The sequence below is a fragment of the Stegostoma tigrinum genome, chromosome 5 (genome assembly GCF_030684315.1).
Source record: "Stegostoma tigrinum isolate sSteTig4 chromosome 5, sSteTig4.hap1, whole genome shotgun sequence".
Classification (NCBI taxonomy): Eukaryota; Metazoa; Chordata; class Chondrichthyes; order Orectolobiformes; family Stegostomatidae; genus Stegostoma; species Stegostoma tigrinum.
The window spans coordinates 10165863-10192665 of record NC_081358.1 but is presented as its reverse complement, the minus strand read 5'-3'; the positions used below and the strand labels follow the sequence as shown (position 1 = coordinate 10192665).

General features: G+C 40.7%; 1 protein-coding gene across 1 annotated transcript in view; it reads left to right on the top strand.

The window, feature by feature from the left end:
• pou6f2 (POU class 6 homeobox 2) overlaps positions 1-14640 on the top strand; it is a 506133-nt gene extending 491493 nt beyond the window's left edge. The window contains exon 10 of the mRNA XM_059645822.1: positions 10131-14640. Within this exon, the coding sequence (XP_059501805.1) occupies positions 10131-10635 (505 nt within the window). The 3' untranslated portion in view covers positions 10636-14640. The remainder of the gene's footprint in view (positions 1-10130) is intronic.
• The last annotated feature ends 12163 nt before the right edge of the window (positions 14641-26803 follow it).

Genomic DNA, 26803 nt, shown 5'->3' with positions numbered 1-26803 from the left:
AGTGGTGTTCCACAGGGATCTGTGTTGGGACCACTGTTGCTTGTGATATACGTAAATGATCTGAGGAAGGTATAAATGGCCTGATTAGCAAGTTTGCAGATGACACTAAGATTGGTGGAGTAGCAGACAGTGAAGGGGACTGTCGGAGAATGCAGCAGAAAGTATATAGATTGGAGAGTTGGGCGGAGAAATGGCAGATGGAGTTCAATCCAGGCAAATGCAAAGTGATGCATTTTGGAAGATCCAATTCAAGAGCGAACTATACGGTAAATGTAAAAGCCCTGGGGAAAATTGATGCACAGAGAGATCTGGGTGTTCAGGTCCATTGTACCCTGAAGGTGGCAAAGCAGGTGGATAGAGTGGTCAAGAAGGCATACAGCATGCTTTCATTCATCTGACGGGGTGTTGTGTACAAGGGTTAGCAGGTCATGTTACAATTTTATAGGACTTTGGTACAACCACATTTGGAACACTGCATACAGTTCTAGTTGCCACATTACCATAAGGATGTGGATGCTTTGGAGAGGGTGCAGAGGAGGTTCACCAGGATGTTGCCTGGTATGGAGGGTGCTAGCTATGAAGAAAGGTTGAGTAGATGAGGATTATTTGCATTAGAAAGACGGAGGTTGAGGGGGGACCTGATTGAGGTCTGCAAAATCATGAGGGGTATAGACAGGCTGGATAGCAAGAAGCTTTTTCCCAGAGTGGGGGACTCAATTACTAAGGGTCACAATTTCAAGGTGAGAGGGGAAAAGTTTAAGGGAGATATATGTGGAAAGTTCTTTACACAGAGGGTGGTGTGGGCCTGGAATGTGTTGCCAGCGGAGGTGGTAGAGGCAGGCACAGTAGCATCATTAAGATGTATCTAGACAGATACATGAATGGTCAGGGAGCGGAGGGATTCAGATCCTTGGAAAATAGACGACAGGTTTAGGTAGAGGATCTGCATCAACGCAGGCTTGGAGGGCTGAAGGACCTGTTCCTGTGCTGTAATTTTCTTTGTTCTTTGTTATTTTTTCTAAAGGTGTCACGGGGTGTGAGAAGAGAGTGGAAGTATGGCATTTGGATAAGGGATCTGCCATGATCATGTTGAATTGCAGAACAGGCTGAATGGGTTGAATGGTTCCTCCTCCTATTTTCTATGTTTGATACCCTGCATTCAGAAGCCTACCCACTGTACATTCAGCCATTATGTGTAAGGCACCTATGAAAACCAACCATTACAAACTGACCATTATGCATCTATACCTACAGATCTGCCTGTTGTACCCCAAAACATAGATTCTGCACCTATACAGCTCACCCACTATACACCCCATTTATAATATGGCCCATGCCTGCTAAATGATTAACCAGATTGAGTCACCCATTTTTCATACGGTGTAAAAGAAGACAAAATTGAATAATACTTATTTTACAAAATCACTACAGCTATCCACTCTGTAAGTCAATATGTTGAGGTATCGAAAACTGGACATTTCTTGTCAAGTGTGCAATATTCAATTAGCTTCTTCCTTTCCTAACTGGGTTTTAAGATGGTTTAAGCAGACGACTAACCATGTTGGCTATAGATGTGGGGCTCACTTGAATGTAGTGCAGAACCAGATAATATGCTTACACAAACCTATGTAGTATTGTATCGATGAACCACCTTCCTAGATGAATAATAGTGACATCAAGTGTAGTATCTAGTCTTCCTACAAATTATCACTGATAGCAGTGCGGTCACATTTACAGAAGGATTTCAATGATCATCATTTGAAAGACAGGCAGATTTCTGAGTATTGTAAGGTAGAGCAGGCCACTATATGCAGTGACAATGATACAACACAACAGCACTGTTCTGCTAAAAAAAATGCTACAGGTTGAAGTTCACAGTTAAGGAGATATAATAGGAATTATTTAACCAAGTTTACTGATTTATGGAATGCTGTAAGTTACCAAGTATCCTTGAATTGAATACTCTCTCGGCTTCCAGAAAATGAGTGACTGAACAGCTGATAGGAACTCAGATCTAACAACTGGAGTTTATAGTTTGGAAGGACAGCAAAGTGTGTGAGATTGGAATGGATAGTTAACCTGAAAGATTTGGAATCAAACTAATGTAGTCTGCGAATTAGTTACTCTCTTCTAGAGCTTAGAAGCATGGCAGTGAGTCACAATATATAGTTCAAAGTTAGAGTTTGATTGGGATGGTTTATACCCAGGCCAACCAGTATAAAGAGGACAGATGGGAAAGTAAAATTGTTCATAGGACTTAGCTACCAATGTCGTGCTGTTTTCCCACAGCACATGAGACCCTTGTGAAAGCCTTCCCTTTCCTCTTAACTCTCACAAAGAGAGTTCCTTTGATCCTGGCAACCCAGGGTGCTCCTGTCAGTCAACTAGCTGCTGTTAATAAAATGTGAGGCTGGATGAACACAGCAGGCCAAGCAGCATCTCAGGAGCACAAAAGCTGACGTTTCGGGCCTAGACCCTGATGAAGGGTCTAGGCCCGAAACGTCAGCTTTTGTGCTCCTGAGATGCTGCTTGGCCTGCTGTGTTCATCCAGCCTCACATTTTATTATCTTGGAATCTCCAGCATCTGCAGTTCCCATTATCTCTGAAACTAGCTGCTGTTTCTAGCCAGGAGGGAAACTAAAGAAGGAAATGCAAATGTGGCCCAGCTATTCCAATCAGCTGGATCTTTTCCCAGTGAAATCAGAAGGGTGGGCGGAGAGGAGAGGAGGCAGTGTCATTAAAGCTGTTGGAAACAGCAAAAACTGCAGATGCTGGAGTCAGTCAATACAGTGTAGAACTGGAGAAACATAGCTGGTCAGGCAGCAACAGTGGATCGGGAAAGTTGACGTTTAGGGTTTACACCCTTCATCAGGAGTCATAGAGTCATATACCATGGAAACAGGCCATTCAGCCCAAACTGATCCATGCTGACCATGGTGCCACTCAGCTAGTTCCAACTTCCTGCATTCGGCCCATGTCCCTCCGAACCCTTACCATCCATGTACTCATCCACGTGCATTTTAAATGTTACTATTGTACTTGCCTCCTCAACCACTTTCTTTGGCAGCCCATTTCATGTACATACCACTGTCTGTGTAAAGAAGTTGCTCCTCAGGTTCTTCTTAAATCTTTGCCCTCTCACCTTAAACCTTTGTCCCCTAGTTTTCAATTCCCCCCACCTGTGAAAAAAATTATATGTATTCAGCCTGTGTACGCCCCTCATGATTTTATACACATCAATAAGGTCACCCCTCATTCTCCTAAATTCGAAGGATTAAAATTCTCCCCTGTCCAACTTCTCCCTATAACTCAGCCCTGCTAGCACTGGCAAAATGCTCACAAATCTTCCTTGCACACTTTCCAGTTTAACTAGGTCTTTCCTATTACAAGGTGACCAAAACTGTACACAATATTTGACTTATACAGCTGTAACATAACGTCCCAAATCCAATACTCAGTGCCTCGACAAATGAAGGCTAAATGCCTTCTTCACCACCCTGTCCACCTGTGACACTGCTTTCAACAAGCTGTGTACTTGTACTCCTAGGTCCTTCTGTTCCACAACACCCCTCAGGACCTTACCATTTACTGTATAAGTCTTACCTTGCTTTGACTTTCCGAAGTGCAACACCCCATGCTTATCTGTACTGAATTGCATTTGCCACTCCTTCACCCACTTCCCCATGTGATCAAGATCCGTCTGTAATTTTTGATAACCTTGTTCACTATCGATGATACCTTCCAATTTTGTATCATCTGCAAAGGAGTGGGGAGGGGGAAGGGAGCTTGGAAATAAATGGTTGGTGGGGGTCCTGGGTCTGGAGAAGGTAGGTGGGATGGTGATAGGTGGATGCAGATCGGGGGTAGTGGAGATTGGTCAGGGGATTTGTGGGACAGATAGGTAACTTACCCCAGCCCACTCCCTCTATTTATTTCCAAGCTCTCTTCTCCCTCCCCAGTCCTGATGAAGGTTGTAAACCAAGAACCTCGGCTTTCCTGCTCCCCTGATGCTGCCTGACGGGTATTCCTCCAGCTCCATACTGTCATTATAGCTCTGACCTGTGTTAAAATCCAGATGATAAAAATTGCAGTACACAAAAAGGTCAGGCCTAGCACCAAATCTTCAACTGGGACTCCCTGTTTCTCCCCATATTATTAGCTATCTTTCCTTTTCAAATATTTATAATTTTCTTTTAAATATAATTTTGTATTTGCTTCAATCATGGAATCGTAGCATTTTGCAATTTAACTGGAGGTCAATTGCCCTATTGTGCATGCATCAGCTCTTTGTAAGAGCAGTCTAATTAGTCTATGTCCTTACTCTGTCCCCATGGTCATGCAATTAAAGTTCTTCTCAGGTATATATCCTATCTCCATTTCTTTTTCCTTATCTGTGGTGAAAGATTCTTAGATCTTATAACCATCTGTGTGTACAAATCCCTGCCTTTCTGCCTTTGTTCTTCTGGCGATAATATTTAGATTCTTCATCTTTTTGCAGATAAAGTTGTTTTGTAAAACTGCACAAGCTCAAATCATTAGCATCAAGGTTTCACTGTACACACTGAAGATGATCCATCCGTCTCATTCATTGAGGCCATTGAGCCTGAATTATTATAGCACAGGAGGTTACTCAGTTTATCATGTTTGTCCCGATTCCTGCTCTTGCCACAGCAGCCCAAAACTAATCCCACTTCCCTGTTCTTTTCCAAAATTTGCTCTGTTTCAAATATTTAGCTACCCTTCCTGTAAAAGATGCAACACGTATGGGCCAGCCATTCACTATAACAAAGCATTCCATGGTCTAATATCTCTCATAATTTTATTAATTTCTCTTAACCTCTCTTCTGACTATTAGAGATTATTTTAAATTGTTCAGCCCTGAGCTGACTCCCTAATCAGAGGAACAGTATTTTCATATCCATATTTAAAATAACCTTAATAATGTCTTCCCATTAGTCTTCTATACTTCTGTGAACATAGCTCTTCTATCACAGGTTTCTTCTCATAAATATAGTTTCCCATCCTGACATGTTCCTGATGATTCAAAATGAGTGGAATGATTACAGCACGAGGAGAAGCCATTCAGTTCACTGAGTCTGTGCTCTCTTGAAAGCAGTTTAGTTAATTCCAATTCTCTGCGTTCCCCCCAAAGATATGATTTTTTTTCTCGCTGTGGATGTTCACCCAATTCCTTTTTAAAAGCCACAACTGAATCTACCTCCAGCACACTGTCAGGCAGTGGATTCCAGATTATTACTGCACTCTGCGCAAAGACATTTATCTCAGGTCACATTTGGTGCTTTTGTTCATCCTTCACATCTGTGACCTCTGGTTCTCAACACTCTGCCAATGGGAGTGACCTCTCTTATTTATTCTGTTTGGATCCTTGTGATTTCAGCAACACGATCAAATTAGTACACATCTTGTTTTCCCAAAGAATAGTAACTCCAGTTCCTCAAATCTATCAAAGTAAGCCCTTCATTCCTGGAAGCATTCTCATAAATCTTTTCTGAATCTTTGTGAAATCCTTCCTGAAGTATGGTGTCAAGAATGGAACATAATGTTCCAGCTAAGGCTGAACTAAGGTTTTTGTAAGATCAATCGTAACTTCTTTGCTTTTTTATCGTATGTGCCTATTCATAAAACTTTATTAAATGCTTACCCAACCTGCCTTGCTACCTTCAGTAGCTTTGTGCATTTAATGCGAGGCCACCCCACTCCTGCTTTACCTCTGGAATTGTGCCCTTATTTTTATATTTTCTGACTTCATTTTCATGAGAAAATAAATCACTCCACACTTCTCAGCAAAATATTTCATTTGCCACTGGTTCACCCATTCTATCAGCTTGTCTGTGCCTTCTTAAAGTTTATTACTATCTTCCTGATAGCTCAAAACTTCCAAATTTTGTATCATTTGCAAATTTTGCAATTGTGCCTGTATACCCAGTTTGTTAACAGATATCAAGAAAAGCAGTGATGTAAACAGTGACACCTGTTATATACTTCCTCCAATGTGAAAACCACTCACATCCTGGGACCCGGTCATGTTAGTACCCATGATGCCAATCTATACTTTTTTAAATCAATATTTAGCTAATCCAGTGTCACAACTATGTTCTCTTTCCCTGTGATTTGCTTAACATTGCCTATTCCACCAAGCCTTTTGTCCTCTTAATTTTGTCTACTTCTCTGTTATATCTAAAAATTATTGAAATTTGTGCATCCAAATTTAAATCATTGGTACATTACAAGTAAAGCAGTGATCTGAGCATCAGTTCCAGGTGAACTGCAGCATAGGCCTTCCTTCAGTCCACAAATTTTAACTTAACAAACTTTACACTGATGCTGCCACTGTCCCTTTTATTCCATGGGCTTCAACCCTGCTGATATGCCTATTCTGTGTCAATTTAGCAATTCTCACTAATTGGCCCAAATGGCCAACTGTACATGCACAAACAGGCCTGTTGACATCAGTGATGGCCTGCTGTGTTCATCCAGCTCCACACTTTGTTATCTCGGATTCTCCAGCATCTAGTTCCCATTATCTCTGATCACAAATTTTAACCTCACTGCAAAGCCTCTTCCAGGATCCTAACCTGAAGAAGTTGCCCTCCTCCCTCCAGACCAACTTCAGGGGATCTCTCTCTTCAGTCCGCCTCCCGCTCTCTCCCTATTTATTTCAGAATCCTCTTCCGATTCCCCTTTTCTGATGAAGGGTCTAGGTCCGAAACGTCAGCTTTTGTGCTCTTAACATGCTGCTTTGCCTGCTGTATTCTTCTAGCTCCACACTTTGTTATCTCTGTTGACATCAGTTACTGGTAACGGAGGGCCTTATGTCAAAACAGAAGTTTTCTAACTGCCAAGATTAAACTAACTGCACTGTAGTTGTTGGGATTATCCTTGTTCTTTATTGAGAAAGGGAATATTTGCAATTCTGTAGCCATTTGGCATCAGCCACATAGCTAACTCCCTCCAGATTTAATATCTTTTCTACAATGCTGAAAGCTATACACAATTCTCTAACAGTGATCAAACCATAATTTGGGGAAAGATCATCAGTATCTCTAGGCAAAATCTTACCAGACTTTGAGCAATGTAAGCCACAGCAAGATGAGCGGTTGAATTGGGCAAGATGTTCGGTGAGGCCTATGTTGACATTTGACAATCTCATTACATCTTGTTTGCTTTTCTCAAGTTGGATATGGCAACCGCTTACCAGGCAGCCACAAGTTACTATTTGACACCGATGTTTGCTTGTTAGACACATACTTTGCAGTGGAGTTGCCCAGAGGTTGTGGGGGGTTGTTGAGCTCAGTCGGATGGACGATTGGTTTGCAATGCACCGGTATACTATCAGCATGAGTTCTATTCCCACATCGGCAGAGGTTACAATGAAGGACTCTCCTGCCCACCTCTCCCATTGCCTGAAGTGTGGTGACCCTCAGATCAAACCGCCATCAGTCAACTCTGTCTAATGAGAGAGCAGCCCTGTGGCCCAGTAGGCCTATGATGATTTCTACTCACCATATAAACTAGCTGCCAGGAAAACTCAACATGGAAACATGAGCAGGTTACTAGTGGTTTCAACTCTCCAAAACACTACATGTTAGACAGTCGGCAGTAACATCTTAGGAACACTCCATTAGCGCTGGCTACATGCACCCCTTATCCACGGACATTGGTGTATAACATGTACCAGCCTCGTGGCAGATATCTGATCTACTTACAGGACACTTGGACTTCAATGATCGTACCTCAGGCTGCATTATCAGCTATTATTGTAATGCTGCAGCAATGCTGTGCTCAGGGATATGCACATGAACTGCATGTTAAGGCCCTTCACTTGATCTCAAAGGGTTCAGTCACCCTGAATACTCTTGGATCTCTCAGCATCCCTGCCTTGCATGACCTTGTGTTGCTTTGCCTTTTTCTATGCTGTGTCTTCGCAGCCAGAGATAGCAGGCTCATTTTACTTCTCTCTTGCTGTGCCTTTTAGCACAGAAAGGATGCCAGAGAGCTTGCCACAGTTATCAGTCCAGTCAATGTTGCTGGCCCTTGCTCTTCCAGGCCCTGCTCAGGGTGCTCAGAGTCATGATCATCCACATATAAAGGTGAAAAACCAAATGACAAGCAACACAAGACTTGGTTTGACTCTTTCTGCCCGAACATTTTGCCCCTGGATTGTGAGAGAGGCAGCTGTTATGGGAGATGGTGGTGGGTGGCAGACTTAAGGCTGTTGGTGGAGGTGGTGAGGTTTCCCGAGTGAGTGAGTAGGCAGCGTAGAGAATATGCAGAGTGGGTCATGTCACAGGTTTGGCGAGGTGACGGCGAGTGGAAAAGATGCAGCAGGCATTTGTGAGAGTGGTAGAGCATGATCCTTTGTGGGAGATGGATAGGGTAGCATAGGCAGGAATGCTGAGGGATCCAAGAGTATTCAGAGTGAGCGAACCCTTTGAGAGCAAGTGAAGAGCCTTAACATGCAGTTCATGTGCATATCCCTGAGCACAGCATTGCTGCAGCATTTCAATAATAGCTGCTAATGCAGCCTGAGGTACGATCATTGAAGTCCTAGAGAATGGGTGTAAGGTATCAGAGAGAGGTTGGTGGCGCATAATCTCGCAGATTGGAGAAGGATACTGACCTTCTTCCTTCAGCATTGGTCGTTCTTCCAGATAGTTGAGACTGCTTTAATCCAGTGGCAGCCTCAGAGAGGCTGGCATGGTTTGGTGGTGTGGTCTTCATTGCTGGTCCTGGGGGAGGAGGAAGAAGCCCCTCATCAACGCAATTCCATCTATCAGGACCCCTCCAGATTTCAGCCTGTAAAGTGGGACTCCAATTTGGCTTTGCCTACCATGTCTGGCATAAATGTAAGGAACCATGCAGGCCAGTTCCAGATCGACAGTGCTTGTTCAGTATGCAGTGGGATTTTAAGTACAGTGCAGGTGACAGGGATGCCAATCAATTCCAGTTCTGGTTCCAGTTTGCAGAGGTGAACTGCTTTAAATCGCTTCAGCCATGCATAGGATTGATAGGAGAACTTGCCACAGGCTCAAACATAAACTTATTAACTGCAAATGTTCTTGCAGTAGAGTTTAAATTAGAGATATTCTTGCTTTAGTGTTAATCTCCCTGCAAACTTGTTGCCCATTTGAATGTGCAGTCCTCTCTAAATAACATTAAGCTGTTCATTTCATCAAAACTTTCGCCAGTTTCAATTCTATCAAGTAAAGCAAAAAGACGAAATCAGGATAAAAAGGCCCATTTTACCAGATCTTGCTAATTCGTAAAATGTTTTGAATGCATGATTGACGATAGAATTACGTTTGGTCTTTCTTTGAAGGTCCATTGTTGATATTTAAAGATTTTTAAAAAATCAAATAGTGCTTATTTTAGATTAAATAAAAACAGTAAGCTTATAAGAAAGTATCTTCTTTTCCACTTCTACTTATTTTAAGTTTCATAAACATATTGTTTTGGCTGAATCCATAACAGTTTAATATTACAGTATAAAACCCTCATTCAGAGTGATTCATTCACCTGATAGAGGGTGATTAAGTTAGTTTATGGACATTTGGAGAGCCTCTCACGGAGATAAATTCTGTTACAATGCTGAAGAGACAGAATTAGTCAAAAATGCACTGAGCTGGAGACTCGGCTGCCCTGAACAGAGTTCCCTTTTACTATTCTGATCCACGAGTACCTGCCCAGTGTCTGCAGGATCAGTTGAGCCTTTGGTCCCATTGTGATGAGTAACTTAAAGCAAAGTGTTTTCTTCTCTGTTCTTATCTGCATGCTTTTTTTTCTTCCCTCTGAGTTGAAATAAGATTTAATGCCATTTGTTGTGTGACTAACTGTGTAAACAAAGTAGAAACACTGTTAAGTGGAAGAATTATATAAATGCTTATGTCTGTTCTATTTCTGGACAAGAATTTTGATAACTGTTGTACATGCATAAAGCTGATGTAAGTTGTTTGTGAACTTGCTAAAATTATATTTTAATATTAACTTGTACTGGCAAATGGTGTAACTTTGCAGGGCCAGTTCTAAACGTCTCTGCCCATTAATTAATCAGTAGGATCCCACCCTGGCAGAGCATCAGAGTAAGACTGTTCTTTCTCAACTTTCCTCAGACACACCATCCTGAGAAGCCACTTTTTCCTACCACAGGATGCCCAAGAGAGCTCTATAGCTAGCAGTCTGACAGCCAAACTGAACCCTGGCCTTTTGTATCCTGCCAGGTTCGAAAAGCTGGATATCACCCCTAAAAGTGCCCAGAAGATTAAGCCCGTTCTTGAACGGTGGATGGCTGAGGCTGAGGCCCGCCACCGAGCAGGAATGCAGAATCTAACTGAATTTATCGGCAGTGAACCCTCCAAAAAACGCAAGCGTCGGACATCTTTCACTCCCCAGGCCCTGGAGATCTTAAATGCCCACTTTGAAAAGAATACACACCCATCAGGGCAGGAAATGACGGAAATTGCTGAGAAACTGAACTACGATCGGGAGGTAGTTAGAGTTTGGTTCTGCAACAAGAGACAGGCGCTGAAAAACACAATTAAACGCTTAAAACAATCCGAGTCCTCGACAGGGTTGGCCATGGAACCGCTCACAGACTCTTTTGAAGAAGCCTCCTAAAACTAGAAAAAATGGTTCACCAGTAATTCACAAAGCAGACATCTTTGGGAAAGTCCTTGTACAACTCCTGCGAGAGAAAGACTGCAAACCGCTGTGTTGACACATTTCCAGACTGTCCATTGAGTTTACTGTTGAAGAAAACAACGTGACACATTATTGTGCAGTAGAAGTAGTTTTAATGAAAATAAAGAACACCCAGTCGTTTAGCAGACTGAAACTGAACCAAATAGACATTTCATGTACTGTAAAATATTTGACTAAAAAAAAAACCTTCTATGAGTTACAGAGAGCTCTGTATTTCACACAAGAACAACATCTGAATTCGTGCCTGTTGTTGTCAGGTACAAAGTGCTGCATTAATATTAATCTGTTAACCAAAGTCAGAAGCAAAGCACCAGAATCAAGTTAATAGCCTACTGTTTTTGAGTGTATATTGTGTTAAAATTTTTACATTTGTAATTACAAAAAATACTGGATGAATTACTTTTTTCCCTTTCACAGATCGTGTCCATTTGTCGTGTATGGATAACACAACTGTAGAAGCCATTATTATAAAGTTGTCACTTTGTCTTTCTTCTGTGCTATTGTAAGACCAGAAATGTTTGTATGCCAACAGTTTCTATGTAATTTGGCAGTTGCCAGTGTTTCTGTGTGATGAATTTTAAATTGCACTGTATTTTAGTAGTGCAAAACAAAAGGGAATTGTGCACATTGCCAGTAATGTAATGTTGGTCGTCCCTTCTTTACAAAAATGGCCACCAGTGTGAAGCAATTCTATTTAGCAGTCTTGTACCACAACCTCAGTTGTTTGTGTAATTGCAACAGCGATGTAAACTTTGTGTGCAAAGCAATCTTTTTCCAAAGCCTGTTAGCCAAAGAATTTCAATATCATACTGTTTAAGTGAAAAATGACAAAGGTTAAGTGAGAAATTAGGACTGGGAAATGATCAAATTAAGGGCTGCTTCTATCATCGGACTTATTTATTCAGAAGATGTATCACAGCAGCGTCTAAACTGAAGCACAGAGTTACAGTGCCTGTTAACCAGATCATTTACAGCTCATATGTATCTTAAACATTAGCTTACTGAACGCTTCTAGGTTTGCCAGATCTAAAGAGGAATTGAGGCATCCGTGTGCATTTACACACAGACACACAAGCAGGTTGACACATTGGTATATACACATATTCTTTAATTATAAATCTAATGTGTCTTCTGTTTCATTCAACCATGCTAAAAAGACATCATCTAAGAATCATATAACTTGGTTGGTTTAACAAATGTGTAAAAGGCATGCAAAGTGCTTAAACCACAAAGGATTTTAACAATGTCCCAGGAACACTGGTCCTCACAGTGTTCAGTATTCATGACCAAAGTTAGTTTATAGAAGAAAGCATTGCACACACAGAATTGAGAATGAATTCCAAGTCTTTATCTTCCAGTAGCACGAGGCCTTTAGTGCATCAGATGATTTAATGACATGTCTGTAGCATATTTTTCTGAATCTTCTTTCCTCAAAGATTACCAACTTGAAATGTCAAAGACAGAAATGACACAGGATTATTTTGCATTGCAGTATTCAGCTGCTTTGTTTTTCTGAATTTTGCTAGTTATATTTAGGCCAAACCTTGTAAGTTTCAGTTTACATGGAGAGACTGAAGTAGGATCTTGAGGCTTAGTGATAGTGTCCTTACTTCTGAGTTGAGTCCCGCCTACCCTGAATATATGTCATAACAAGTACACACAGGTTGGTTAAGAACATTTTATGATGAACAAAGATGTCATGTGAATATTGAAAATATCAAACAGGGTAAATAACCGGTTTGCGTATATCGTAGTGATAATGGTTTTTAATCAAATTTCCTGGCACCAACTAGGTCTTTTTCTAAATGTATTTGACCTTGATTCTAATATAAAGTTGTCATCAGTGCACATTCGCAATGGATGAAAAATAAGAATCTTTTTGTGGAAATTGTGATCCATACAATGCTTGATTTTGAATCACCAAGGTTCCTAAATGCATAGGTAACTCTTACTACAGTTTACATACTGTCTATGCTCTCTTAATTCAAGATCAAATAAGATAGCATACAAAAATCAAAATGATTTTTCCACATCAAGTAGAATCCTACCCAGTTGAATTGGTACATTCATATATTTATGTATGGAATAAACTTAACAAGTATATTCATTGAAGGGAATTAATTTTAGTCATGATTCAAAGCAACCCAGCGTGCTAAAGAGCTAAATGGAAGTTATTTACAGAGAGTATGGTGCCAAGCCATGGAGAGAACAGGATAACAGGGATGAGGCTTGATCAAAATGACTGGTTTTGAGAAGGCCTTTAAATGTGGAAGGGCTTAGAGGCAGAGTTCCGGACAGTAAGTACAAGATGGCTCAGGCTGTGAGTGATACTTGTAACGCTGTAACAGACATTTATCTGGTGAACTATTGTTTTTCCAAATGCTGAATAGGTTTGGACAACAATTATATACTATGGTTCAAATAATGAATATAATAGGATGACATTGTTGTGGAGGACCCTGAACGTTTCAGTTAAGTACTGGGGTGTCTGAAACCAAATATGTGTCAAAAGGAGACATGTCTTTTCAAAGAGGACATCATCCAGCATAACAGAGGAGAGAAAATCATAAATACAGAACTGAGGAAAACAAAATGATAATGTCCTCTGGGCATTAAGTTCACTGCCACTTGAAGGTCTTATTAACCATGTGCTACTCAAGGCTTAATGGTCATAACACACTCCAAAATGACATCATGCCTCATAAGGCACTACCATTTAGGATGTTCTTATGGAACTGTATCATACAGAAATCTCATGATGAGAATGAGACTGATAAGATGATTACTAGGCAGGATTACTTACCTAGTAGTAATCCTTTGATTATATTTTCCGTTTGAATCATAGGTAGAGTTTTTTTCTATGATGTAGCAGTCCAATTATGGACAAACTGTACAACCATTTGTAAAGAAAAGTAAACCAATGTTACAAGACTACCATTGGCCATCAAGAGAGACTTTGCAGTTCAGATAGCTGCTGTTTACATTCATCTTCCATCTTAACTCCACATTTCTTACCCTTTTTTTCAATACTAGTTTGTATATGTCTGTGCCCTTCAGCATCTTTGTTTAAGTATTGCTACAAGCTAAGAAATTCTGAATAACCTAATTTTTGAAAAGGTTTAACTCATTTTGACTCATTTCTACCACATTAATGGAAATGAGGCATACTGAATGGAACAGAGGAAGATAAGTAGAGGCTCAATGTAACTCAAGCTGTAACCAAATATAGAATCAAAATGCCTTTGCTCATCTTATCAATGCTGGACCAAAGCTCAGAATATATGGGTATAGGTATATGCACATTGTATAGATGTGGCTCGATATTACAGACAATCTCACAATATTAAACTGTTACTTTTTAAATCTCTTTATAAATGCTTTACCTCAGCACTCTACTTCTAGAACGCTAAATTGCAACATTCAAAACCACTAAATTCCTTGTTAGACTTTGATCAATTGAGTAAAATCTATTTGGGTTGAAGTTTGCATTGTTCTGAGCTGAATGTGAAAGTCATGTGTTTGCTTGTTTATAAATTAAGGAAGCTCTATGTGTAGCACAGTGTCCATTAAATCATTTGCAAATGAACATTTTGCAAAAAGCTATACTATTGTTGCCAGGGTCACTCAAATAAATTGCTGCAGAGAGTTTGGGTGTGAAACACACCACTGTTACACTGACAGTAAGAAGATTATCCTGTTGGAAATTCAATGGAATGGAGGTTACAAACTGGATCCAGAGACCAAATTCACCAGGTCAAGATCCTTACTGCTCAGACACTTAAACCAAAGCTGACTTACCTGCACAGGTTGCTTACCTTTTATAGACTGAAAATACTGTACTTTATCTACAGCAATATCTGTATGGTCAGTTAAGCTGCACTTTGTGTATATCTGAACAGCTTCAGATCTGTCACTTTTACTTTGTACCATAAAAATAAACAAAACATTTGAAATGATTTTTTTTTAAAATGATTATTTCACAGACATTTTGGTTTTGCGGTTTGTGTGATTTCATGTTCATTCCCCCAGACTGGAGAAGATGTTTTCGGAGTGATTGCAGGGGAAACGATCAGCTCAGGCAAGTATGACCTGTCATGAATCTCCTGTAACAGCCACCAAATTTATAGACAGCTGTTGACTTTGTGAGAGAAAGGAGTTCTATTCAACTGACTAACATTGCATGAACATCATGAGTGTGACACTAATTGGGCCAGTTTCTTTAATTTTTTCATTTTTTAAATTACTGTCTTTTAGCAGGTAATAACATTTATAACGTCAAGTCACAGTTAAGGGAGAGAATTATTCATGCTGAATATGTTTTCTGTAGTCTAGGATGAGCAAACAAAAATAAGGAAAGAAGTTGCACTTGCAAAGTTTCCTTCATAACTTTATTTTACAATTAATGGAATGCTTTTGACGTGGGGTGATTGTTCATACGTTGGGAAACATGTAAAGAACTTTGCTGTGTTACGTCCCACGAATAGCAGTGTGACAGTGATTGTAACAATGCTGGTTCATTGTCCAAGGGAGAGGTTTTTTTTAAATTATATGCAAATACGAGGAGAAATTAGGTTTCTGTTTAACATCTGTGGAACAGTGCAGCACTCCCTCAACTGCATTAAAATGTCAACCTAGATTTTATGAGATTTTAACATTTAACTCTGAGCCAGAGCCATGTGCTGTCAGTGAACTACAGCTGACAAATAGTCAATCTGCTGTCTCAGATCTAAGAGACAGCTTTTATCCTCCCACAGTGTCCCAGAAACAATAACACTGGTATATTTCATCGACACATCATTTCTAATTGTGAACATTTTCAGATTTTTAGGCCTGCTTAATATTTCTTCAAAGTTTGTCCGAGTTCGACAGGAAATCTTTAATAAGGTGTTGACTTGTTAACCATCATTCTGCACAGTGATAATTATTGTCATTTTTGGTTAGTGATATGAAATAACAGTAAAAAAAAAGTATAGTTTAATGAGAATTTGCTACTTTTTAGGCAAAGTTAATGGCAGTTAAAATGGGTTAATCCGTCCTTTTTCAGGGCCTCTTGACGCTGCAGGATAAGCTCTATTTCGGGTCAGGAAGGTCAAGAAATGTCTTCTCTCCTTTTCACCCAATCACCTTTCAGGAACTTGATTACAAAATGACACCAATCTCTTGAAAATTGTAACTATCCATTTGTCCTAAAGGAAATTTGACCATTATTATGCAGCCTGGAACAAAATTGTGGAGTACAATCTTGGAAACATTGGGAAAGGTACCTAAGAAGCAGCTTAAAAGCTTTATGTAACTAATCCATTAGCTTGCTCCTGACATTACCAGTAATAGCAAAGTTAAGAAATAACTTCTAAAAGTTTGTTTATTAAAGTGACTCCTCAGTGTAGTCCCTGTGTTGGAACAAGTGGAAGATCAGATGGACAAAACAGCTTGTCGTTTAATCAGAGTAGTAGCAGAGTAAACTTTGGGCTACATTTTCTTCATGTTTACTGCTGGATCTTGGACAGGCAATAGAGGAAATTATAGGAAGAGAGGACCAAGTTTCAAATCCCCACTTGTCCAAAACCTGATGCCCTGTTATAATTTAATACCTTTTATCTCCTCCACAAAAACGGGAAGTGGTCTACAATCCTCCCATGTTCCTCCCCCTTCTGTATGAAATATTTTTTTTTAAAACTGCAATGTTGAATTTCCTCCTACTAATATTGTTCGACCACATCCATGATAGTTGCTCGGCAGTAGGAGCCAAACAGAGTATTGGCAATGGTCATTTTGTTCTAGGAATCTTCCTGTCTTTTCTTAATTCCATAATGGGATGTGAATATCACTAACAAGGCCAGCATTTGTTGTTATCTGTAATTGCTTTTGAGAATATGCCCTTGTCTTCCTAGGTGGCAAAGATTGTGGATCTGGAAGGTGCTGCAGAAAGAGAGTTGGTAAGTTTATGCAGTATATCTTGTAGATGGTACACCTCACTGCTTTTTCCTGGATGAAGGTGACCTACTTACATTTTGTTGGAGGTATCTTCATCCAGACATAGAACATAGAACATAGAACAGTACAGCACAGAACAGGCCCTTCAGCCCACAATGTTGTGCCGACCATTGATCCTCATGGATGCACCCTCAAATTTCTGTGACCATATGCATGTCCAGCAGTCTCTTAAATGACCCCAATGACCTTGCTTCCACAACTGCTGCTGGCAACGCATTCCATGCTCTCACAACTCTCTGCGTAAAGAACCTGCCTCTGACATCCCCTCTATACTTTCCACCAACCAGCTTAAAACTATGACCCCTCGTGCTAGCCATTTCTGCCCTGGGAAATAGTCTCTGGCTATCGACTCTATCTATGCCTCTCATTATCTTGTATACCTCAATTAGGTCCCCTCTCCTCCTCCTTTTCTCCAATGAAAAGAGACCGAGCTCAGTCAACCTCTCTTCATAAGATAAGCCCTCCAGTCCAGGCAGCATCCTGGTAAACCTCCTCTGAACCCTCTCCAAAGCATCCACATCTTTCCTATAATAGGGCGCCCAGAACTGGACGCAGTATTCCAAGACAATTGAAGAGTGTCCCATACTTGTGTCTTGCAGATGATGAACTGAAGTCAGGAGGTGAGTTGTGCAGCAGAGAATTCTTAGCCTCTTGTGGCCACAGTACTAATATGTCGGGTCCACGTAATATTCTGGTCCCCATGTTGTTGAAGGTAGGGGGTAGGGTGTTATTGTATTCAATTGTGGAGTGGGAATAGTTATATTCTCTTTTGTGAATGGTCATTGCCTGGTACCTGTGTATCATGAATGTTGTTTGCGACTTATCAAACCAAGCCTAATAGTTGTATCAGTGATAATGGGAACTGCAGATGCTGGAGAATCCAAGATAATAAAATGTGAGGCTGGATGAACACAGCAGGCCCAGCAGCATCTCAGGAGATCCTGAGATGCTGCTGGGCCTGCTGTGTTCATCCAGCCTCACATTTTATTATCTAAGCCTAATAGTTGTCCTGGTCTTTCTGCATGAGGGAACACACTGCTTCAGTATCTGAATGGAATATCGCTGAACATTTTACCATCATCTGTAAACATTCCCACTTCTGACCTCATGATAGAAGGTAGTCATTTTACAGCAGCTAAAGATAGTTGAGCCTCGGACACTATCCTGAGGGGACCCTGCAGTGATGTTCTGGCTTTGAGCTGATTGCCTTCCAGTAAACAAAGTCATCTTCCTGTGCTTCCAGCAGTGGAGACCTCATTGTCTGATTCCCATTCCGTTCAATTTTCCACGGTTTCTTGATGCCACACTCAGTCAAAAGGGGTGTTGATGACAAGGACTGTTATTCTCACCTCACCCCGCTAATGTCAGCATTTTTGTCCATGCTAGAACCAAAGCTGTAAACAGAACCCAAAGTGAGCATCGGTGTGTTGGCTATTGCTGTGTGAGGGCTGCACAATTGCTAACACCTTCCATCACCTTGCTGATGATTGAGAGTGGACTGATGAGGCACTAATTGGCCTGCTCTTGGGACCAGTGGATTCCTGAGCAATTCTTCACATTGTTGAGAAAGTACTAAAATTGTGGCTGTGCCAGTACAGTTTAGCTAGATGTACATTCAGTGCTTGAGAACAAGCCTTTAATACTATAGCCCAGATGTTGTGGCTCAGTGGTTAACACTGCTGCCTCACGGCGCCAGGGATCTGGGTTCGATTCCACCCTCGGGCGACTGTCTGTGTAGAGTTTGCACATTCTCCTCGTGTCAGCATGTGTTTTCTCCAGGTGCTCTGGTTTCCTCTCACAATCCAAAGGTGTGCAGGTTAGGTGAATTGGCCATGCTAAATTGTCCATCGAGTTCACGTGGTGTAAGTTAGGTGGGTTACAGGCGGATGGGTCTGGATGGGATGCTCTAAGGTTCATTGTGGACTTGTTGAGCCAAAGGGTCTGTTTCCACATTGTAGGGATTCTATGATCTATGTTGTCAAGGCCCATAAACTTTGCTGTATCCCGTTGTTTTCTTAATCACATGGAATTAGCTGAAGTCTGTTCTCTCAGGTTCCAAATCTTCAGGAGGAGCACAAGCTAGATTTTGCATTCTGCACTTCTGGCTGAAGATGATTACAAATGTTTCAGCCTTGCCCCTTACATTTGGTCGGAAGTGATGAGGACAGCTAAATCTCCCACCCAGGGTACATCTGTGTGCGTGCTCCCTTCAGTGCTTCTTCTGTATGGTGTTCAACATTCAGTTCATCAGTTAATGAGGTCTTGGATATGGTGGGTGGGGGGAGATGGAGATGTGTGTGGGCTGTAGGATTACTTTTGGAAGAATTCTGAAGGCACACTCCTCGTCTCTGGATAGATCCCTCTGGAAGCTCTCATCATTGTGATCAGATGTATTTAACCTTGCTGTGAGCAAGGTTGACTGATCTAACGATCGCTGGAACAAAGAAGAACTAAGGTCAGTCGGGTCCAGGAGGCAACCAAAGTCTTGTACAGAAAAGTACAACGCTGCCTTTTGCATTAATGAAGTAAATGCCAAAAATGAATGTGACATTTTCAGCTAAAAATGCTGATTGCCCGCGACAAAAGTCAGAGCTGCACCATGTTCACTTTCCACAACTACATCATTTCCGGCATATGCTGACATTTGTGGTGAAAGTATGTTGTTAAGAAGAAGAGGACATAAGGAGTTTGCAGACCAATATAAATTGGCTGAGTCAATTGGCAAAAAATCTGGCTAATGGAGATAATGTGATAAAATGTAAAGCTGCTCACTTTGACAGAAGAATAAAAAAAGAAGCTTATATACTTAAATGGAACAAGATTTTGGAACACATTCCAAAGTGCAGGCAGATCGAGGTGTTCTAGTGTATTAGCCACAAAACATTAGTATGCAGGTACTGCAAGTAACTCAGACAGCTAATTGAATGTTATCCTTGATTGTGAGAGGAAGTGAACACATCAGAAAGGATGCTTCAGTAGTGCAGCATATAACTGAGATATTTTGAATATTGTGTACAGCTTTGGATTCCTTATTTGGGAATGAATGTCAATGCATCAGAGAAAGTTTATAAAATTGATAGCTGAAAAGAATGAGTTATCTTATGAGGAACGTTTGAATAGGCTGGGCTTGGGTCCACTGGGGTTTAGAAGAGTTGGGGGTGACTTGATTGACGTAAGACCCCGTGCAGCCTTGCAATGTGAATGCAGAAATTAAAGTTCCTGTGTGGACCAGTCCAGAACTAATGGGCACTGTTCTAGAATTAGGAGCCATACTTTTGGTACAGAGATGAGGAGAAATTTATTCTGTCACGGGATTGTGCATTTTGAAACCCTTTGACACAGCAGATGGTGGAGGCAGGATTATTCAATATTTTTGAGACAGAAATAGATAGACTTTTGTAAGGCACTGGAATGAATAGTTATTGGGCCTAGGTGGGACTGTAAAATTTGAAGCTTAACCACATTAACATATTGAATGTCAGAGCAGACACAAAGGGCCAAATGGTCTTCTTCTGTAACTAAGTCTTATGTTCTCCACTACTTCTGTTTGGAAAGCCTTCAGCTACCTGTCTTGAAGTCATCTCCCCACCTGCCCTCTTTTCATCAAATAATTCTCTGTAGACTCCATTATTTAAATAGACCTGGTTTATCAATGAAATGTCCCTTGATGCCTACAGTTGTTCTTCCCCTTTGAACCTGCCCTCCTACATTTCATGGCGCTCGCTAAGTGACAGACCATTGAGGTGTCCATGGAGCAGGAGCCTTGGGTGCCTGAGGTGACATTTTATTGAAAGCAGAAAGGACCTATTCCAGGCTCCAACTCCTCTGCTGCAGCAAGATAAGCCTTTTGTGAGCTACATTATCCCATAAATGAAGGCATCTGGGAGTTGTTAGCAGGAAGGTCACATGTTGCTGTATACCAAGAGATAGTATTATTGTGACCAATACAAATACCAAGCCACTAACAAAAATCTCTTGCCTGGTTGGCAAACACTGATGCTATTCAAACATTGGTACTCTTGGTGATAACCTCGTACTCTTTCATTAATCCATGACATCGATTACAGCAGCTGCAGTTTCCATTTGAAAAAGCTACCACTGCCTCCTTTGGGAAGTTCTCTTTTACAGGAACTGTGTGGTTGTTCACATTTCCATTAAGATGCCATGCATCCAGGATGGAACTCCAAAACTAATTCATCAACTGTGCCATGTTCTGGGGCAACTTCCCAGCCTCCTGGCTTGCTGGTTACATAAAATCTATTGGACTATGGTTTTGAAACTGAGTAGCAATGACTCTTTTTACTGACAAAAATTAACTCCTGACTGGAAGCTCACCGTTCGCCATTTAAACTCTGTTCCTCACATGTTTTCTCCTCCGGCCACACTAAGAAAGGTCTTTGAGCTGGTACTTAACGGAAACTAGTGCAGAACAGTTCAGAAGATTTTAGAAGTAGTGAAATTTGTGGACCATTAAATTGTACCTGCTGCTCATCTGCTCCTTAGAGTAGCTGCCCCGAGGACAGAGGAAGAGGAGAGATAATCCAGGATTATTGAATGGTAAAATTCCCAATGCACTTTAAGAATAGTTTATGAACATAAGCAATGATGATGTGTCATGAGACAGTCTGTATTTTTACATTAGCAGTGGAAATGGCAGGGATACGACATGAGGGAAGCATTCAAATTTTCTGCCAACACTTTGGAACTATTTATTTACTTTTGTACAAGAGAATTCACTTCCCTTCCAATTGATATTTTAACAGATACCAGGCACAGGTAGATTGATGTACTTTTATATCAATTTTGACATTCCTTCTAATATTGTCACGCTTGAGGGATGTTATAAATGTGTTTTTAAGCCTGAAACAAGTTTTTCTAAGCAGATGTGATAAGAACAAATACTCTTTAAAGTCTGGCATGTTCAGTTTCACACAACCTTCTGTATATGAAAAAGGCAAGACATTTAGTTTCTATATGTCTGTTGAGTTATTTTGATCACCAGCACCACTCCTTTTCAGAGTTTAAGAGCAGGACTGGCAGAAATTTATCTCTGTTGCCAGCTGCTTCACTGAGGGAAGTGTTGCTTCAGACTTCTGAAGAAGTCATTGTACTTCCACCTTTGTCCTCTCTCTGGGTATGCTGCCAGACTTGCTAAGGTTCTTCAGCAATTGCTGTTTTTGTTGTCTTTAACTTTCCCAGCCAACCACTGCTCAAATTCACCTTACTCACAGCATTCAGGTATGAGCAAGAGAAGTAAGTGAGCTGGCACAAAGAGTAGATGCAGGGTTAAACAGTAATTATGAATGAAGTTTTGGGTCCAGTGACCCTTCCTCAGAAATGTTAACTCTGTTTTTTCCTTCACAGGTGCTGAACTTTTCCAGCAACTTTGTTGTTGTTCCTGATTTGCGGCATCTGCAGCTCTTTTGGTTTTTATTATGGATGAAGTGTTTGAATGATTGAGAATATTTAGGTGAATGTTGTTCCTCAAAGAAAACATTGCCCACATCAAGTTTTTAGTTCATTTCTGTGAATGCTTACGACATCTGGAAGTTGGATGATATCAGTAAGATTATAAATTTTGTCTTCTGAACTAAATAGGAAGGAGTCTTTGCCAGGAAAGGACCTTATGAAGTATTTTGTGGGGAGATGGTGTCAGAGAGGTTAATTGGCATGATAAACGGAATGGTATGAATCTGACTTTATTTGGTATTGTGCTTGTTAACTATTAAAGCCCTGAATCTTTTGTTACAGCTTTCTTTCTCTGACTACCAGCTACTGGCTGCTCTATTGCATACCCCATTACTGTCAGAATGAAGGTACTCTCTCCCACCTGTATTCATGAGATGTGATAGACAATTTCACTTCTGTCTTCAACATAACTTGTAGGGCACAATGTTTCCTTGATGACTATTACCACTCCATTTTATTTAGTGGCTCAAAGTAAATCAAAAGAAGCTGCATTTATCTGGATGGCCTGACACATATCCATAAATGGAATCATTTCTACTACTGTCATTTTGCTCAAATTGGTTGGTCACAAAATTCCCAAGTCAGCAGAGTCCACATTCTTCATTTGTACATAGGAAAGGGAATGATATGAGCTAGAATTTATAACAGAAGGGCATGACAGATAATTTCCCTGGCTTCTTAAGGGAATTACTTTTTCTACACATCTGAATAGTTCTGAAGTCACCACACTGGAATAATTACCTTCTCCAGCAGCAAGGTCCTGTGGGACATGTTCTGAAGAACCATCAATGTATTTGTTTCTTGAGCCAGCAGGAGCATTTAATACATTTGAGACTCAAGGTACTTCCAGCAAGTAAGGTACCTGGTCAGGTACCTCCACTGCTGGTTCCAAGAAGCAATGACACCAATAAGGTCTATGTTAGCTGATCTCAACTCACTGCATGTGTTTCAATGTAAGATGTTCCAGTTAAAGAGAAAACTGAGGCGTGTATTCTGGTACAATTTGCAAACTCCAAGGTGCAGTGATACTAATCCTATCCCCCAAATTAGAAGAAATCAAAAGTTTCAATTTAATGTTGTGGAGCCGCATTGGAATTTGCAAAGCCCATTCCACTGAATTCAGTTTATTACATTTCATTCTTGAAGTAAAGTTAAGACAACTTGCTTGAATTAAGTTTAGTAAGTATGCAGATGACACTAAAGTCAGTGGAGTGGTGGACAGTGTGGAAGAATGCTGCAGGTTGCAGGGAGGATTGGATAAACTGCAGAATTGGGCTGAAAAGTGGCAAATGGTGTTCAATTCGGATAAATGTGAAGTGACTCACTTTGGGAAGAATAATAGGAAGGCAGAATACTGGGTCAATGGAAAGATTGTTGGTAGTGTGGATGTGCAGAGGGATCTTGGTGTCCATGTACATAGATCCCTGAAAGTTGCCACCCAGGTTGATAGTGCTGTTAAAAAGGCTTACGGTGCGTTAAGTTTTATTGGTAGAGGGATTGAGTTCCAGAGCCGTGATGTCGTGCTGCAACTGTACAAAACGCGAGTACGGCCTCATTTGGAATATTGCGTGCAGTTCTGGTCGCCCCACTACAGGAAGTATGTGGAAGCATTGGAAAAGGTACAGAGGAGATTTACCAGGATGTTATCTGGTCTGGAGTGCAGGCCCTATGAAGAAAGGCTGAGGGACTTGGGTCTGTTCTCATTGGAGAGAAGGAGGCTAAGAGGGGATTTAATAGAGACATTCAAGATGATCAGAGGATTAGATAGGGTCGACAATGAAAGTCTTTTTCCGAGGATGATGACTTCAGCTTGTACAAGGGGGCATAGCTACAAATTGAGGGGTGATAGATTTAAGACAGATGTCAGAGGCAGGTTCTTTACTCAGAGAGTGGTAAGGGCGTGGAACACCCTACTGCCAATGTAGTTAACTCAGCCACATTAGGGGCATTTAAACAGTCCTTGGATAAGCATATGGATGATGATGGGATAGTGTAGGGAGAGGGGCTTAGATTAGTTCACAGGTCGGCACAACATCGAGAGCCAAAGGGCCTGTTCTGTGCTGTATTGTTCTATGTTCTGTGTTCTATGTTCTAATTGGTTCCGAGTTGTATCTGTGAAAATAATTGAAAACAGTTTGGCCACATTTGCAATATTGGTGAGTAATGAACAGATCAGAGATGAAGAAAATACCTTTCACCATACACTCAATGTAAATGAATATCCAAACAAAAGATTCAATTACAGTAAGTTAAACATTCTGAGAGGCACATCAAATGGCTTTATTTGCCAATTAGTAATAGGGGATGATGCTGGTGTAGCGGTAATGTCATCAGCTTAGTAATCTAGGGTGTTAAGATCATATGCTGGGGAAATAGGTTCAAATCCAGCTAGTGGAATTTAAATTCAATTAATCAAATCTGGAATTGAAAGCAAATCTCAAGAGTTGAGATCAGCTATCATTTTTGATTTAAAAATCTGAATTATTAATGCCCTTTAGGGAAGGAAATCTGCCATGTTCACTGGCCTCGCTACCTGTGTCTCCGGATTCACAGAGTAGTTGATTCTTACGTTGCCTGTACAATGGTTGAGGCATTCAAGGGCAATTAGAGATGGGCAACAAATAAAGACGCTGTCAGCAATGCCCACATCCCACAAAAGGAAAATGAAAACCCTTTGGAATGAAATTAAATGGGGACACCAGCTTGGGCTTTGAATCTTGGTAACAGTCAATAAATCTGTGATTCATTGACAATGATAATTTAAAGGACAACATTGACAATTTTTTTTGAAAGCATGTAAAGGCTGATTAAAAAGATCTCCTCTTTCAACGTCATTTCCACTAAATGAGCTGACTATCCACAGAAGCATTGTTTATAGAATTCATTTACCCTGGTTTCTTTGCAAATGAAAAATATGTTTCCCCTTGTTGTCAACACTCCAGCTGGTGGAAACAGTTTCTCCTCACTTGCTCTTCCAAAGCCTCATAATTTTCAACACCTTCATTGACCTCCCCTGAACCTCCTCTTTTTTCAGAGAACAAATCTGGATTCTCCAGGATCCCTACTAGACCTGAAGCCCCTCATCCATGCTGTAGTTCTATTTAATTTCCTTTCCACTCTCTCCAACATCTACTTCTTACTATGATGTATTTCTCTGAAATAGATACAACAGTCCAACAATTTATAAATGTTTATCATAATTTATTTGTTTTGTATTCTGAATCTATTTATAAATTCTAGATACCTGCTTTTATTTTAAGCAGCATCATCAATACAGGGATGACAGTAATGTAAGGAAACTGGTTCAATCTCGCTACAGCAGATGGTGAAATTTGTATTCTACCAATAAATCTGAAAATAAATCTTGTTTAATAGTGATCATTGTCAACTAAATCCCAAGACCAGATGTTGTCCAGTTCTTACTGCATATGAAGACTTACTACCTGAAGAGTCTTAAATAATGCAAACATCCCCACTTCTGACCTTATAATGGAGGGAAAGTCATTGATAAAGCAAATGAAGAGAGTTGTGCTTGGGCCTATCTACCTCATCACCCTCTGGAGTTCCTGCTCTGCTCTTCTGGGACTGAGATGACCTTCAACAACTATGACTATCTTCTTTTCTTCTAGATATGGTTTCATTCTAATTGCCACTGATTCCAGTTTTCCCCTTGATGTCACAGTTGGTCAAGTGCTGCTTTGATGTCAAAGGTAATCATTTTCACTGCACTTCTGGAGTTTACCTCTTGTTCAAGCTTGGCACAAGGCTGTAATGAAGTCAAGAATTGAGTGGTTTTGTGGAATCGGTGCATCGGTGAACAGTTATTGCTGAGCTACTGCTAGTTGTGAACTGTGAACAACCACTTCCATTATTTTGTTGACGATCAAGAATAGTTATAAAAAGGCTACTAATTGGCTTGATTGGATTTGTCCTGCTTTTATGTGGAGAGGACACACTTTAGCAATTTTCCACATTACCACTCAGATGCCACTGTTGTAACTTTACTGGAACAGCTTAGCCAAAGGCACACTTGTTCTGAAGCACAAGGCTTCAGTATTATTGCTGGAATGTCGGCACACATTGAACTAAAGCCAGTGTTTTCCTTAGCTCAGCAGCCTCTCAGAGTATTCTGTCTTGGTCCAGGGTTGCAGCAGTGAACGAACAGTTTTCCATCTTTACCTAAAAGTTTTGAACAAGCCAATGGCCTTAACAAGCAGCAATGAGTCTGAATTGATGCTGGAGATTTTCTAGATATTGCAATGCATTAGGCACCTCTGCAAAAGAGAGTTTTGAGCAGGTAAATGTACTATTAAATATGATGGGTGGCTGTGCAGGTGAAATCCTGATCAGCAAGGGACTAGATGAGGAAAAAGCCATGTTTGAGGAAGTAAGCAATACCAACTTAATTCAAAAAAAGAATACCATTGTGGACTATGCTTAACAAGGACATCCAGAATTAAGAGGAACTTTTTTTTTCAATTCACTCATAGGATGTGGGCATCGATGGGTGGCCAACATTTATTGCACCACGCCTTGAGAGTTGCCTTTTCAAACCACTGCAGTCTACATGCTGTGGGTTGACCCACAATGCCCTTAGGGAGAGAATTCCAGCTTATTGAGC